The sequence below is a fragment of the Lactuca virosa genome, chromosome 2 (genome assembly GCF_052849685.1).
Source record: "Lactuca virosa cultivar CGN04683 chromosome 2, Lactuca_virosa_CGN04683_v6, whole genome shotgun sequence".
NCBI classification, from domain to species: Eukaryota; Viridiplantae; Streptophyta; class Magnoliopsida; order Asterales; family Asteraceae; genus Lactuca; species Lactuca virosa.
This window is the reverse complement of record NC_136427.1, coordinates 295,991,408-296,006,064: the sequence shown is the minus strand read 5'-3', so window position 1 is coordinate 296,006,064 and position 14,657 is coordinate 295,991,408. Positions and strand designations below refer to the sequence as shown.

At 33.9% G+C, this 14,657-nt stretch overlaps 1 protein-coding gene across 1 annotated transcript; it reads left to right on the top strand.

Moving 5' to 3' along the window:
- Positions 1-3,216: 3,216 nt before the first annotated feature.
- On the top strand, positions 3,217-4,528 carry EXPA8 (expansin A8). Its single transcript, XM_079080973.1, has 3 exons — positions 3,217-3,409; positions 3,520-3,832; positions 3,914-4,528. Exons 1-3 carry the CDS (start codon positions 3,289-3,291, stop codon positions 4,215-4,217), a joined length of 738 nt encoding a protein of 245 aa, XP_078937099.1. The 5' UTR covers positions 3,217-3,288; the 3' UTR covers positions 4,218-4,528.
- Positions 4,529-14,657: the final 10,129 nt, after the last annotated feature.

Here is a 14,657-nt window from a genome sequence, read left to right as displayed (position 1 = left end):
TTCATAAATATTGATTTTCGCTAGTAAGTCGTGGTGGTTCTAATCTAACTACAATCTAAGAGGTCATTACTTCAATCCTAAACAGAGAAAATTTATATTTATTTGCTATTAAAAAAAATGATTGATAATTTTTAGAGTAAACTGCAAATTTGGTTATGGTAGCTTGTTTTTTGTGGATACAACTTAAACTGTTTCCAATTTTTATCGCTACTCCAAAACAAGGTTTTTATTTATTTTTTTTCTTTTTTGTGTGTGTGTGTGAATTTGGTCTCTAAAAAACATGAAAAAAAATATTATACCACATAAAATAAAATTAAAAATACACTTATATACGTAAATTCTCATATTCTAACATATCGATTTTGTTTAGGTTCATCTATTTCTCTTTTTATCTGTCTTTTCTCCACATACCATTCACCCCCTCTCTCCTCCATGTGTCTGTCAACGACCACCATATCATTGCCTTATACCCCTCATATTATCTCATCCACAACCCAACAACTTGTTCTGATTGTATCCGTCTCATATTACCTTTGGTGATTTTTCCAACGATGATCAGGTACCAGATTTCTTAAATGTGGGTGTTACAACATGAGCGTGCACTTAAGATGAGTTGAGACTCATGCGTTGTCCATGCATTTTTGGGAATACAACACTTTCAAGTGGTGTATTCTATTTATTTATTTATTTTTGTATTTGACATTTTAGATATTCATGATCACTGGGATGGACTTTAGACACCTATTATATGGACTTTAGACACCTATTATATGGTTTCAGTGGTCACATTTCTCCAAAATTCTATTTTTGAACTTGTGAATTATAATATTTGTAACTAACTCTCACTTTATGCTTTTTTGTTGTTTGAAGTCATTAAGTGGGTTTAGTGTGATATTAATACCTTACTTATGTATATGTTATCATTTAGACCCTTAGAGTGGAATGGACTATTATGAGAGTACGAATTTGGTTATGGGAAATTGAAGTAATAATAATTTGGATTTGGTAACTTACATTTAGTGAATTGCATTTCATATACATCGTTTACCTTTTATAATGATATTTGAAGCTTTGAAGTTAATAACAAGGTGCTTATTATATACTCCTATAATGTTATTTTATAAACTATTTATGATTGTCGAACCATATTTACTTGGTGGAATTTCCGATTCTGGTACATTAATTTCAGATGTTTAGGTTAGTAGCAGTCTAGTAGTGTTTTTCTTTAATATTTTGGAGATTTGAAGTTGATGAGAATATTTTGGAGCTCGGTAAACTTGGTAAGCAACGCCCCTGTGCTTGGCATGCAACTTTTGTGTCTCCTCGGCAATGGCTTGCCGAAGAAAGAGAAATGATATGAATGAGATGGGCTGAGGTAGTGAGGTGGGCATAATTTTGAGGAGGCTATGATCGGCAATTTCGACACTACTCTTATATTGGTTTGTGATGCCCTTATATACCTTTTTGACACTTATTTTGATATTAAAAGAGTTTTGATGTTTTGGGAATTCCACCCTTTTTTAAAATGGTTTTGGAAAACATTTAAAAATAATTAAAATTATTATTTCAAAATAGCTCATGATCAGATGTTTCAAAATATCACATTAAGTCTAAATTATAATATACTTCTTGGAAAAAATGGGGATTAGCCAGCATTTTAAAAATACACATCCAATCTTCAACTACCATGAAAAATCATACTAGTATAAAAAAAATAATAGCAGTATAATATAAACAAAAAAAATATTATTGATTCAAATGAGTAATTTCAGCATCCAATCTTCAACTATCCTCAAAAACTAACTTGTGTTTGGCGCGTCACAGCTAGCTGAAAAAATAGCTTATTTTTCAAGTTTTTTTAAATTGTCATATTTAACATGCCAAAAAGCAGCTAAGTTAGTTTTTTAAAAAGCTTCGTTTTTTAAGATTTCCGAAATATACTTTTAATTAATTATCAAAAACATATTATTCTAAATGTCTTTTATGTTATTTTATATATTTTAGCTAGCTTATCAACTAGTTTTTATCAAACCTTATTTTTTTCAGCTAGTCTGTCAAACACAACCTTAATGATGTATGTTTCAAAATCTATTTTTCCTTTTTGGAAAATTAAATAAGAACTCAGAGAAAAAAAAAACTAACAAAAAAAATTAATTTTTGTACGTTTATGATTTTGTGTTAAGGTATTCATTAGGAACATATTTTTAGTTTTTTAAGTCGTATAAATGTGTTAAAATATCAATAACCTTTTTATAAACATTATAATAGAAAACTATTCCTAATCAACATTTAGTTAAAAGAATAAATGGCGTAAGTTTATGCTGGTGTGAATTTTTCTTTTCCAAGTAACAGATTTATAAGAATTTTTAAGAAAGAGTTTAATAGAATTAGTTGTGAATTTTTAATTAATTTACTTATGAATTAATCGATTTGATTTAACTCATTAAGTTTTAATCAGAACAATAAGTTGTTACTGAAACAATATACTATAGGCTTTATAATCATTTTTAATAATTTAGTTACACACTTTGTCACGTATTATTTGGCCACATTATTATTTTCAAATTAAATTTTGTAATTATTTTTAATTAAATCTAGTATATGGAGTTTGATGACAGCATTGAATAGTAATTATGAACAAATTAATAACAAATAAATTAATGAAGAGGAGGAGAGGAAAAAAAAGATAAATGAAAGAAGAAAATTGTTGAGGAAATGCATGTGCTAATGGGGCCATCAGTTTGGTATTTCAATTGGAACAACCGCATGTTCAACTTGGACGATGGATACAAATCTCTTACAAAGCCGTAAAATATTAATTACGCTTATCGATAAAATTTTCAATAAACAAATTTTATATAATAATTCAAACAAATTCATATTACACACACTATATTAGAAGCTTATAATTTTCTAATAGTGGGTTACGACATAAAATTTCTATCAAATTTGATTCTATGATTTCCTTATTCCAAACGACATAAATTTCTAACAACTTTGATTGATTTATTATATAATAACCAACCAAGTTAGAAAATAAATTGGCAGTACATCTGTTTGTTTGTTTGTTTTTTTTTACTAGCTCTTGTGGATATGGTTGCTACAACATATGCTAAAAGTGTCATTTTCTAGTACATATGGTCCCAACCCCTTTGCCTCCTTCTAACTTCCCTATATAAGTTAGTTAACACCATTCCCTCTAATATTATACCAACCTCTTTCTTCACTTTACATCTCTCTCTCTCTCTCTCTCTCTCTCTCTCTCTCTCTCTCTCTCTCTCTCCTGCAATGGCCTTTTCAACTTTCATCACTGTTTCTCTACTTCTATGCTCTTTCAATCTTGTCTATGGAGGTTGGGAAAGTGGCCATGCCACTTTTTACGGCGGCGGGGATGCCTCAGGAACAATGGGTATGCAAAAAAGATTTTTTTTTTTTTTTTTTTTTTTTTTTAATATATAACAATGAATACGATTATTTTGAAAAAAGTACATCATTGTGACTCTATTGCTTTCTTGGCAGGTGGTGCTTGCGGGTATGGAAATTTGTATAGCCAAGGATATGGTACAAACACTGCAGCACTTAGTACTGCTCTATTCAATAATGGTTTGAGTTGTGGGTCTTGTTATGAGATGAGATGCAATGACGACCCTAAATGGTGTCTCCCTGGTTCCATAATTGTAACTGCTACCAATTTCTGTCCACCTAACCCTGGTTTGTCTAACGATAATGGTGGGTGGTGCAACCCTCCCCTTCAACATTTTGACCTGGCTGAGCCTGCTTTCCTACAAATTGCACAATATCGAGCTGGAATTGTACCTGTGTCATTTCAAAGGTATTGTATGATGCTCAATCACTCTATATGTCACAATATTTATTGTAAAATTTTAATTAAATTGATTAATTTGATTTATAGAGTGCCTTGTATGAAGAAAGGAGGTGTAAGGTTTACTATAAATGGTCATTCATATTTCAACTTGGTTTTGATCACCAACGTTGGAGGTGCAGGGGATGTCCACTCGGTATCAATCAAAGGATCGAAAACCGGGTGGCAACCCATGTCAAGGAACTGGGGGCAAAACTGGCAAAGCAACTCGTACCTTAATGGACAAAGTCTTTCTTTTCAAGTCACAACAAGTGACGGAAAGACCACCACAAGCTATAATGCGGCACCATCAAACTGGCAATTTGGTCAGACATTTCAAGGGGCTCAATTTTAATTTTTCTTTTTTAGTACGAAAGGGAAAATGTTAGAATTTGAATTTTATTATTTAAAAATTCAAAATTACAATCTAAATTTTAAAGAAATTTGTATATGGCTTTTATTGAGTGAGATTTGGGGTGGAGGACTAGGGGATTGCTGAGGTGGCTAGTTTGCAACCCGCTTGAATTTGTATTAGAAAAATAGTGTTATTATCGGTTTCTCCTTACGAAAGAGAAACTTGCCTTATTTAGATTAAAAGGCATCATAATGTACTTGTCATAAAGTTTGTAATTTCATGGTATAATTATTAAAGTGCAAAATTAGAAATTCCTTTGCTACTATTGTCTATTTTTTCTTTTATAACCTCTCTCTCTCTCTCTCTCTCTCTATCTCTCTCTCTCTCTCTCTCTCTCTCTCTCTCTATATATATATATATATATATATATATATATATATATATATATATATATATATATATATATATATATATATATATATATAAAAGCCCATTATAATGGTGATGAATATAAAATTTAACTCAAAACAGTGAAACACCGATTTTCATCCCTTATTATCTTTTTAAAACAACATGTATCTATAGAAGTTAATTAGGACAAAGTATATATGGATATGACATGTTTTTCTAGGCATAAAAATATAATTATATTAAAATACCGTCCGTGTTTGTTATAGAAAACAAATAGGATGAATTATTTTTCTGCCACATTATCATCAATCATCTGCAAACGGTCTTTTACGTGTTATAACAAAAGAGTATGTTTTTTAAGCCAAACACTAGAAAAATACTATAATATTACGTAAGAATATATAAAGAAATGAATTAATGTAAAACTTATTTGTACCGGAAGAGGTTGGTAGGCTAGTTGCATAGTTGGTTATTAAGTAAAGTGAAATAATATTACGTAAGAATATAAAAAGAAACGAAGTTAATGTAAAACTTATTTGTACCGGAAGAAGTTGGTAGGCTAGTTGGAAGAAGTTGGTAGGCTAGTTGCATAGTTGGTTATTAAGTAAAGTGAAATAATATTACGTAAGAATATAAAAAGAAACGAAGTTAATGTAAAACTTATTTGTACCGGAAGAAGTTGGTAGGCTAGTTGGAAGAAGTTGGTAGGCTAGTTGCATAGTTGGTTATTAAGTAAAGTGAAATAATATTACGTTAAGAATATAAAAGGAAACGAAGTTAATGTACAACTTATTTGTACCGGATCGATGAAGATGGTAGGTTAGTTGCATAGTTGGTTATTATGTTGTCCGGTATACCCAGGACAAAGGCCTATGTGGTCTACCCGACAACGAACCATGATCGTGCACATCATCCTGGTGCCTCGTCGTGGCTCATGGCACTAGTACAAAAAAGGTTTAATAAAGCGGTTTTTTTTTTATTTCTTAATGCGGTTATTCAACCGCTTCAAAAAATATAGCATCATAAAATAGTGTTGTTTTTTGAGACGGTTCTACAACCGCCTTAGAAAATGTCCAAAACCGCCTCATAAAAATAGCTTCATAAAATAGACTTATTTTTTTATGCTGTCCAAAACCGCCTTACAAAATATAGCTTCATAAAATAGACTTATTTTTTGATACTATTATTGAATAGCCTTAGAAAATAAACCGCCTTTTAAAATAGAATACGAATGGCAACATAAAATATCATCAATCATTTGTTGATGCTGTTAGTCAACAGCATTAGAAAATGTAGAACCGTCTTATATAGACATATCACTCTATTTTCTTCTTTAAAAGCTCACTTGAACCTGCAATAGCTAGTAATGACAGTGGTGGTGGTTTCTTATCTTTTTTTGAATCATTTGGAACACATTTAGATGAGTTCTCAGCAGACTCCATGGATTTGACAGAGTTTTCGGTTGTCAAATATGCCTCTTTGGCTTGATGTTTCTTTCTTGCAAGATGTTCTAGTAAACCACGCTCAGATATGCACTAATTTTCCTAATCGAACACTTCCTCTCTTCATAGCCATCATCTCTCTTCACATCATCATTTCCTTCTTTACTTCTGCTTCCTAAATGTAAATATGCTCCACATCCTCTAATATAATCTTCATGCTGAATCATTTTTCTCATATCTATCGATCCTCCTTGAAAAGTCATAGAAATCCAGGTTTAAATAAAAGAAAAACAACACAAAACATGATTATTTCAACTACACTTGATGAAATCGAAAAAAATCACCAAATTGAATAATGCTCTTTAATTAAATAGTTAATGTGATCAATATTGCGTACCTTCCATAGCCTTTTTTAGGGAAAAAATACTATAGTTGGAAGAAGCTGATGCAGAAGGTGTAGGACATACTTGATTGCGTTTATTTTGAGACTGAATCCTGGCACCCTGAAATCTACTACTACAAGGATGGAGATATTTAGGGTTTTGCACTAGGGAGAAGTTTAGTCGAAGTAAAAGAGATGACGATGAATTCTTAGGAGTAAATTCTCATTTATGAAGAAGAAGCAGAGGATTTAGTGGTTTCATCATATGCGAAATGGAGATAACCAGTAACGTTTAGGAATATGAATGGTTGATGAAGCCACAGATTTATGAGGGTCGGTTGGATTTCAATCACAAAATTTTCCGGTCGGAGGGAAACCTAGGTCGGAGGGAGATTAGAATTTTTTTGAAGGCGAGAGGAACTTAGGTTTGGGGGGAGATTAGAATTTTTCGACCGCCATAGGGGGAAATCCGCTGAAATGGGTGTTATTTATTTAGGAATCGATTGTAACAAAGGGAACTGGGTTATTTAGAGGGAAAGCTAAAACGAAAATTTTAGAAAGCTAAAACGAAAATTTTAGAGGGAAAGAGATGATTTGGGGCGGTTTTAGGTTTACTGATGCGATTTGTGTGGAATTTGGTGGCGGCTATGGAGGGTTTTTACAAAGCTAAAACGAAAATTTTAGAGGGAAAGAGATAAAGATTTAATGATGCTATTTTATTAAAAAGAGCATCAAAAAATCCTTATTTAATGATGCTTTTACATGAAGTAGCACTAAAAAATCATAGCGTTTTCATTTGATGCGTTTTTCAAAATATAGCATCAAAAGATAAAGATTTAATGATGCTCTTTTATAAAAAGAGCATCAAAAAATCCTTATTTAATGATGCTTTTACATGAAGTAGCACTAAAAATTCTTTTTTTGATGCTATTCGTTGTTAACAACCTTAACAAAAGCTTCTGGAAATTTATCTGGTGCTTTTTTAAAGCGGTTCGTGGATTATTTAATGCTCTATACATTTAATGAGGCGGTTTTTACCATCAACCGCCTCAAAAATAAAGAATGGTTCGCATTATTAAATCACTTGTGTAGTAGTGTGGTCATGGTGGTTCGTGTTGGGGAGGACGGAGGAGGATGACCAATCAGGTTTCTCTTCTCCTCTCTTCCTTTCTTCTTCTCTCTTGTAGACCATGAGGAAGACGATGTTGAGCACCATCTCGGCTATGTTGAGGAGACGATGATGGTGACGTGGATGTGGAAAGAGGTTGTGGTCATGAAGACCATAAAGGAGGAGGGAGTCATTTCCTCACAACCCACTGAACCCACTGTCACATCATTTTTTCTCTTTTATTTTTCTTCATCTTTCTCAACCCACAACACACGGAAACTCTATCTTTTTGAACCTACTCAACCCATTCAATTAAAAAAAATACAAAACAATCAAGGTAAAATCTTAATTAGCAATAGAGTTACCGCCGGTACCACTCCCGCTTCAACAAGTTGTTTAATTGGTTTCACTAACCCACTTCATCATCTCTCTACTTCTCTCTCTCATTTTCTCTTGTACCATGTGTTTTAAAACTTGTATCTTAATTGTTTTGTATTTTTTTTAATTGAGTGAGTTAAGTGGGTTGAGAAAGATATGATTTCTTGTGTTGTGGGTTGGGAAAGATGAAGAAAAAGAAGAGACAAAAATTGATGTGACAGCAGTGGCGTAGCTATTCATGGCCAAGGTAGGTCCTAGGACCTACCTTTTTTTTTCTTAACACAACTAGTATATATAAAAAAATGAACTACCTTATTTTTGTCAAATGACCTACCTTTTCATATTTTTTTCAATTTCATTTACATAAGGAACCACGTGGTTTTTGATTCTAGATTCGCCACTGTGTGACAGTGGGTTCAATGGGTTGGGAGGGAATGACTCCCTCCTCCGTAACAGACGGTGTTAAGTAAAGTGAAGATGTGTTTAATAAAGTTAACCGGAAGTTGGTAGTTGGAAATTAAAAATTATATCTTTTATTTGTATATAAATGTTCGATAAAAAAATAGTCAAAAGCTTTTAAAAAAATATAAAATTACATAAAATGATCTTTATAAAGTATAATATAGAAACATAACTTTTTTATTTTTTTAAATGTTAATCAAGTCAATTTGTAAAATTATATAAATGTTTTTGTTAAACATTACTTAAAATAGCTTTTGATTTGGAGTTTTTGTTTAAGATAAAAGCTAAAAACTTTTACCGTAAAACGAAACATTTTTTTAAAAAGCTAAATGCAATAATAGCATATCAATTGTTAACTAAAAAACATAACTCGTCAACAGATACAGTTTATTGTAAAGGACTTATTATATATAAACACACTAATACATTTTGAGTTTTTCATAATCAAACGATAAGTTATTTGGTCCTTCAAAACAATGTGAAAGTGAAACTAATGGTTCATATGTGGGTGTAAGAAAACCAATTTTTGACAAACATGACACCTTCCAATAAATGAAATGTTACAAGCCATGTGCACATGGGGTGTCCACAAGGTGTTGGTTAAACCTAAAAATCAATCACTTTCAAAGTCCTTTCTAATTTTTGTATGTTTTTATTTCTAGATGTGACATGTCACATACTTAACAATGTTAGATTGTAAAATAACATAACAAGGTTAACTGTTTGTTTATTTATTTAAGTTACAATTTAAGGTTAATATATGGTTACCGGTTAGTCGTATTAGGAAGCAAAATATGACTTGACTCGTGCATATGTCCGTTTATTTATTTTAGGGATAATGACTTAGAAGGGTAACATATTGTTCAGTTTGTACACATTTAGTCACTGAGTTTTTTTTTGTTCATATTTTCCCATTGAACTTGTTCAACTGTTCAAATAACATCCTTATGACTTGCTATCGGAGGTTAAACCGGTTTCCGACATATTTGCCACCTCCGGCGACACTCCGGTCGTCTTCTCCGGTGAGTCTCCAACCATAAATCTAAAATTATTTAATTTTTTATTTTTTGATCAACAACACACAATACTTCATCTCCAAACCAGAAATCTAAAACAAACAAGAACTCAAAAACATAAATCGAAAAATCTGATGAAGAACATGAAGACAAACCCATAAATCAAAGTTGTGTTTTTGAACAAAAATGAAAATTGAAGTTAATGAAGAACATGAACTTCGGTGTCTTCATAATGTGCTTCAGCTTGAAGATCAAACACCCTATACTTAAATATCATTTTTAGAGAGAGAAATAATGATATATGTGCTTGAGTTTGAACTGAAGAGGTATGAGATGAACACACACAATTATCTTCAAGGTTTTGTAGATCTTCATCGTCTTCATCTTCTTCTTTTTTTTTTAACGAAACATGAACCTTTTCATTCCACCAATATGATGTTCGATCATGTTCTTCTTTCCAGAAAACAATTTCCAAGCACATAGAAAAAATCGATTTTATGTGAGCTGGTTCAAAGGATAATGCATCGACGAACTTGTACATTGTGTTGCATTGTTTGTACTTTGTTGACTTCCAAGAACAAAGAAGATGAGCACAATGAACAACAGATCTGGAACAACACTCTGATGATGAACATAAAGAGAAACCCAAAAATCAAACTTGTATTCTTGAACAAAATGGAAAATCGAAGTTGATGAAGAACATGAACTTCGTTCATCTTCATATCATGCTTCAGCTTGAAGACAATCAAAAATCATTTTTAGAGAGAGAAATAATGATATGTGTTCTTGAGTTTGAACAGAAGAAGATGAAGATGAATAATTGATTTTTGGGTTTGAGTTCTTAAGTTTGCAAATTGAACACCCACACACTCACAAACAAATCTTCATCAGATCTGGAAATCTAAATCCTTCATCAAATATGCAAATCCGGAAGAAACCCTTCATGAGTAGGTTTCTTGTTTGATGCATCTTCTTTAAGCTCCATGTTTTTTTTTATTTTGGGATTTCATAATTTTCAAGATTGGGGAAAATGGTGGGTCGTCTTCAAGAGCAACATCTATAAATCCGATTAAGGAATTCAAAATGTGTTTGAAATCACCGGAAAACTCACCGAGTATCGCCGGATCTGCCAAATATGCCGGAAACCGGCTAAACCTGCTATAGCAGGTCATAAGGATGTTATTCGAACAGTTAAACAAGTTCAATGGGAAAATGTTGACAAAAAAAACGTCAGTGCTAAATGTGTACAAACTGAAAAATATATTACCCTTTTAAGTCATTATCCCTTTATTTTAATCACAATTTAAGATTAATATATAATTACTTGTAGGAGCAGAAGTACTATGTACCAAATCAAAACAAACTGGTACCGTATAAGGTAAATAATTTTGGTATTCGGTTCCTCTAAATCTCCAAAAATCGGTTACCGGAACTTTCGGTTCCGGTACAATTGGTTTAGGGGAAATTAGATATCGGGCACTAGTGCCGGTTTTGATCCTCATAATTTTTTTGTACGAGTTTTGAATTTGCTAATTATTTTTCCAACATATTCTTCTAGGGATGAGCACGGTGTCACACCCCCGGACAATGGCGGAAACACCGGACGGTGAGACGACATCATGGATGATTAACGTTGTATATAGTACGGTTTCAACTTATATAAATGCATTCAAATTGTTCTTAAAGTTTATTATGAGTCCCTATAGAGCTAATGCTGTACATCGTAAAAATGTTCTTTTTGAGGCTTCATCAGACGTCAAAGATATGTTAGACAATTATCACCCGATATGACTCTTCCTTCAAGGATGTAGCTAGCAACCACAGGTGGGGGTGTCACCATTTATAGATCTATACATAACTCTCCTGCTCACACATGATTAACGGTTATAGGTCAAGTGTGTTGCTAAGCATTGCACTTAATGATGAAATGTCTCATGTAAACCATTGAGTCAACAAATCTAAACGTGTGTGCTGTAACTTTAAGTGTAAAAGTTTCCAGACAAAAGTTTGACAGCATAACCACTGTAAATGTTTATAACCCAAAAGTTCGACAACATAACCACTGTAAATGTTTATAACCCAAAATTCGACAGCATAACCACTGTAAATGTTTATAACCCAAAGTTTGATGGCATAACCAATGTAATGTTTATAACCAAAAGTTTGACAGCATAACCACTGTAAATGTTTATAACCAAATATTGACCATAGTTATGTAAATAGTTGTGCATATCAGTTTTAAATAAACACTAGTTTATAAAACAGATAAATAACGATTTAAATCTATATAAAAACAATAAATAATCATTTTACGTTTATATAAATATTAAATAAAAGTTATTGTAACATCCCATTTTGACAACAAAAAATTTTCATTTTTATTAAGATAAACTCCAGATCATAAAACTTGTATTAAGAAAATCATTTGTTCTAGATTACATTTGTAAAATCAGAGTCATATTATAACGCAAAGTCTTCATTGCTGTTGATGAATGTGTATAGTCACGCCTTCGCCTTCCCACGATAACCGATGATACCAGAAACAATAACAATTGGGTAAGCACAAAGGTGAATGAGTTTCCCCCAAAATACCGCACATAAGATAACATATACAAGCATGCATATCGGGTCCTCAATCATCAGACTGGAATACCCCCGGCCCAATCAGTCATCGGACCGAAATGCCCCGGGTGTGTTGGCCTACCGCCTCAACCCAACCGTTCTCCCTTTAGCCTTCATGCCTATGTCTTACATTCGGTTCGCACCTGGTATCTTGGCATACAACACAAATTAGGACCGCTTCAACCTCATCTACCACCATATCTCGATATATAAACAAAAGAGGATCAAGTAGGCACATAATACAAGCAATATCAATCATATAGTTCAGTACCGTCTACTAGACCTCTCACAGCACACTGCTCCGCTACAAGCTAACCTCCATGGAATACGTAACCATAAGTAACCGTAGGTGAGTTAGCCACCCAAACTGATGATCCTACTATACAGCCACAACCAAACAAGGAACAGGCAAGAAAGAATAAATCATGAGTTCTCAAGCTATCCTACATGACTATGTACAGTCCCTAGGGTACTCCACTAGAAGATAACCTACCTACTGGTACTCTAACCAGCATACCACTATTGATGCATCCTATCACACAAGGATATATAAAAATCCAGCAGATCACTAAAGCATAGCAACATCTTATACACAATGATACGTGACTAAATTTGCAAGGAATGTGTAACCAGAGGTGAGATAGACACTCAGATAGGTGATCCTACTCTAGAGCCACAAGCAAACAAGGAACATGCAAGAAAGCCTAGATCAAGAGTCCTCAGTCTATCCTACGTGACTACATACAATCCCTAGGGCATCCTTCTAATAAATGATAACCAAAACTAGTGGGTCGCCATTAGTGCCTTCAAACCACGGGTACAGTGAGGAGAACTCACATGAAAAGAAAAACCCCAAAATAATGAGACATGCTTCCCTTTCTGCACAACTTGCTCCCGTGAATCCACTAATCACCAAAACCAGGTAAAATCTTAATCCACAGTCTAAAAACCCCAAGTTTGACATAATGTCAAACTTGGTAAAAAAATCAACGGTCAACAGAAGTTAAAGAAACTCAAGGTCCAAGGCAGGATGAGTACGCCCAATGTACTCCAACCCAACACTCAACGTACACGATTCAAGCCTAGTACGCCCAACGTACTCCCAGGTACGCCCAGCGTACGCAAGCTGGTTCTAATATTTGTGTTACATACTTTTTCCATCAAGACCTTTTGTCTAGAGCTCAGATCTAGATCCAAATGACATCCAAAATCATAAAGTTTCCAATTTTATGACTTTGCATGGCTAGAAAGGGTCCAAATCCAAAACCCTAACTTATCATAAGATTCTAAGCTTCATAATTCATGCATGAATGGAAGAACAAGACCAGGATTGCATTTTTATGACTTAACACCCTCAAATACACCTCACAAGCTCTAAAACAACTCACACTCAAATGGACCAATTTATGGGACAAAAAGGACATAACTTAAACATCTAAGCTAGATCTATCAATGGAGGCATAAAGTTACAAACTTTGTACCTTCTGGAGATGAATATGGCAGGAGAACTTCCAGATCCAAGGTTGTTTCAAGCTTTCATGCACTATCACCACCTTCTTCTTCCTTCAAAGGTACCCAAAAGCACACTCTTTGGCTCACAAGGCTCAAACTAGGGTTAGGGTTTCAAGGAAGGGCGTTGGAGTGATGAAGGTTGAGGATGGAAGAGGTTTAGAAGAGTTAAGGTGCTTAAATAGGACTCAAAACCACATATTTAGGGTTTGGGTTCTGGTCGCGTACGCCTAGCGTACCAAATGGTACCCCCAGCGTACTCCCTTATAGGCACATTTTTATCAGCTAGTACGCCCAGCGTACTACTACAGCTCATATCCAACACAAGATTCAACCCGCTATAACTTCTTCATTTCAACTCCGATTTTGGTGTTCTTTATATGCACGAAAAGGTATTGAAGAGCCCACAATCTAATCAAGTTATTTCATGTAAGAAACCCGATCTATGACTTTCCCTTTCTACCCTTTGGCCCAATACAAAATTCAAGGGTTAGATCTCTCAACCATCATTACCTCCTTCTAAGAGGTCTAAACTTTACCTCCTTAAGGCCCAAAGCCTTTACAAAATCGACTTCCAGCCCACGACCCTGAAATAAGAAATAACAAGAAACAAGATGTTACATTTCTCCCCTACTTAAATTAGATTTCGTCCTCAAAATCGGTTCTCGCTTCCACTCTTGGAGAACCCCTTGATCAGTCGACCACCTCTCGAAGCCTCTGCAATCTTAACGAGAAACAAGTGGCCTATTAAAAACACTACCTTACACAACGCACCTAATCTCGCAAAAGGGAATCCACTTCTCATCCAAAGACAAGCAGATCCCGAAATCATGGACAACCATTAGGTAAACGGGACCACCCCATTTGTCGCCCATGCTGACAAAACTCCCAACCTGATCCGACCCAAGTCTCCCGACCTTGCGTCGCTCATCGAACATCCGAAATAGGAACTACATCTTATGGCACAACTACCATCCTCACACATTGACACATCAGTGAGGAATTCTTACAAAACTCAACAGACAAGGATAAATCGTCCAAACTATCACTTATGCTGACCAAAATCCGCAGATCTGACAGGTCCTAGATCTTCTCGGCCATATATTGTCC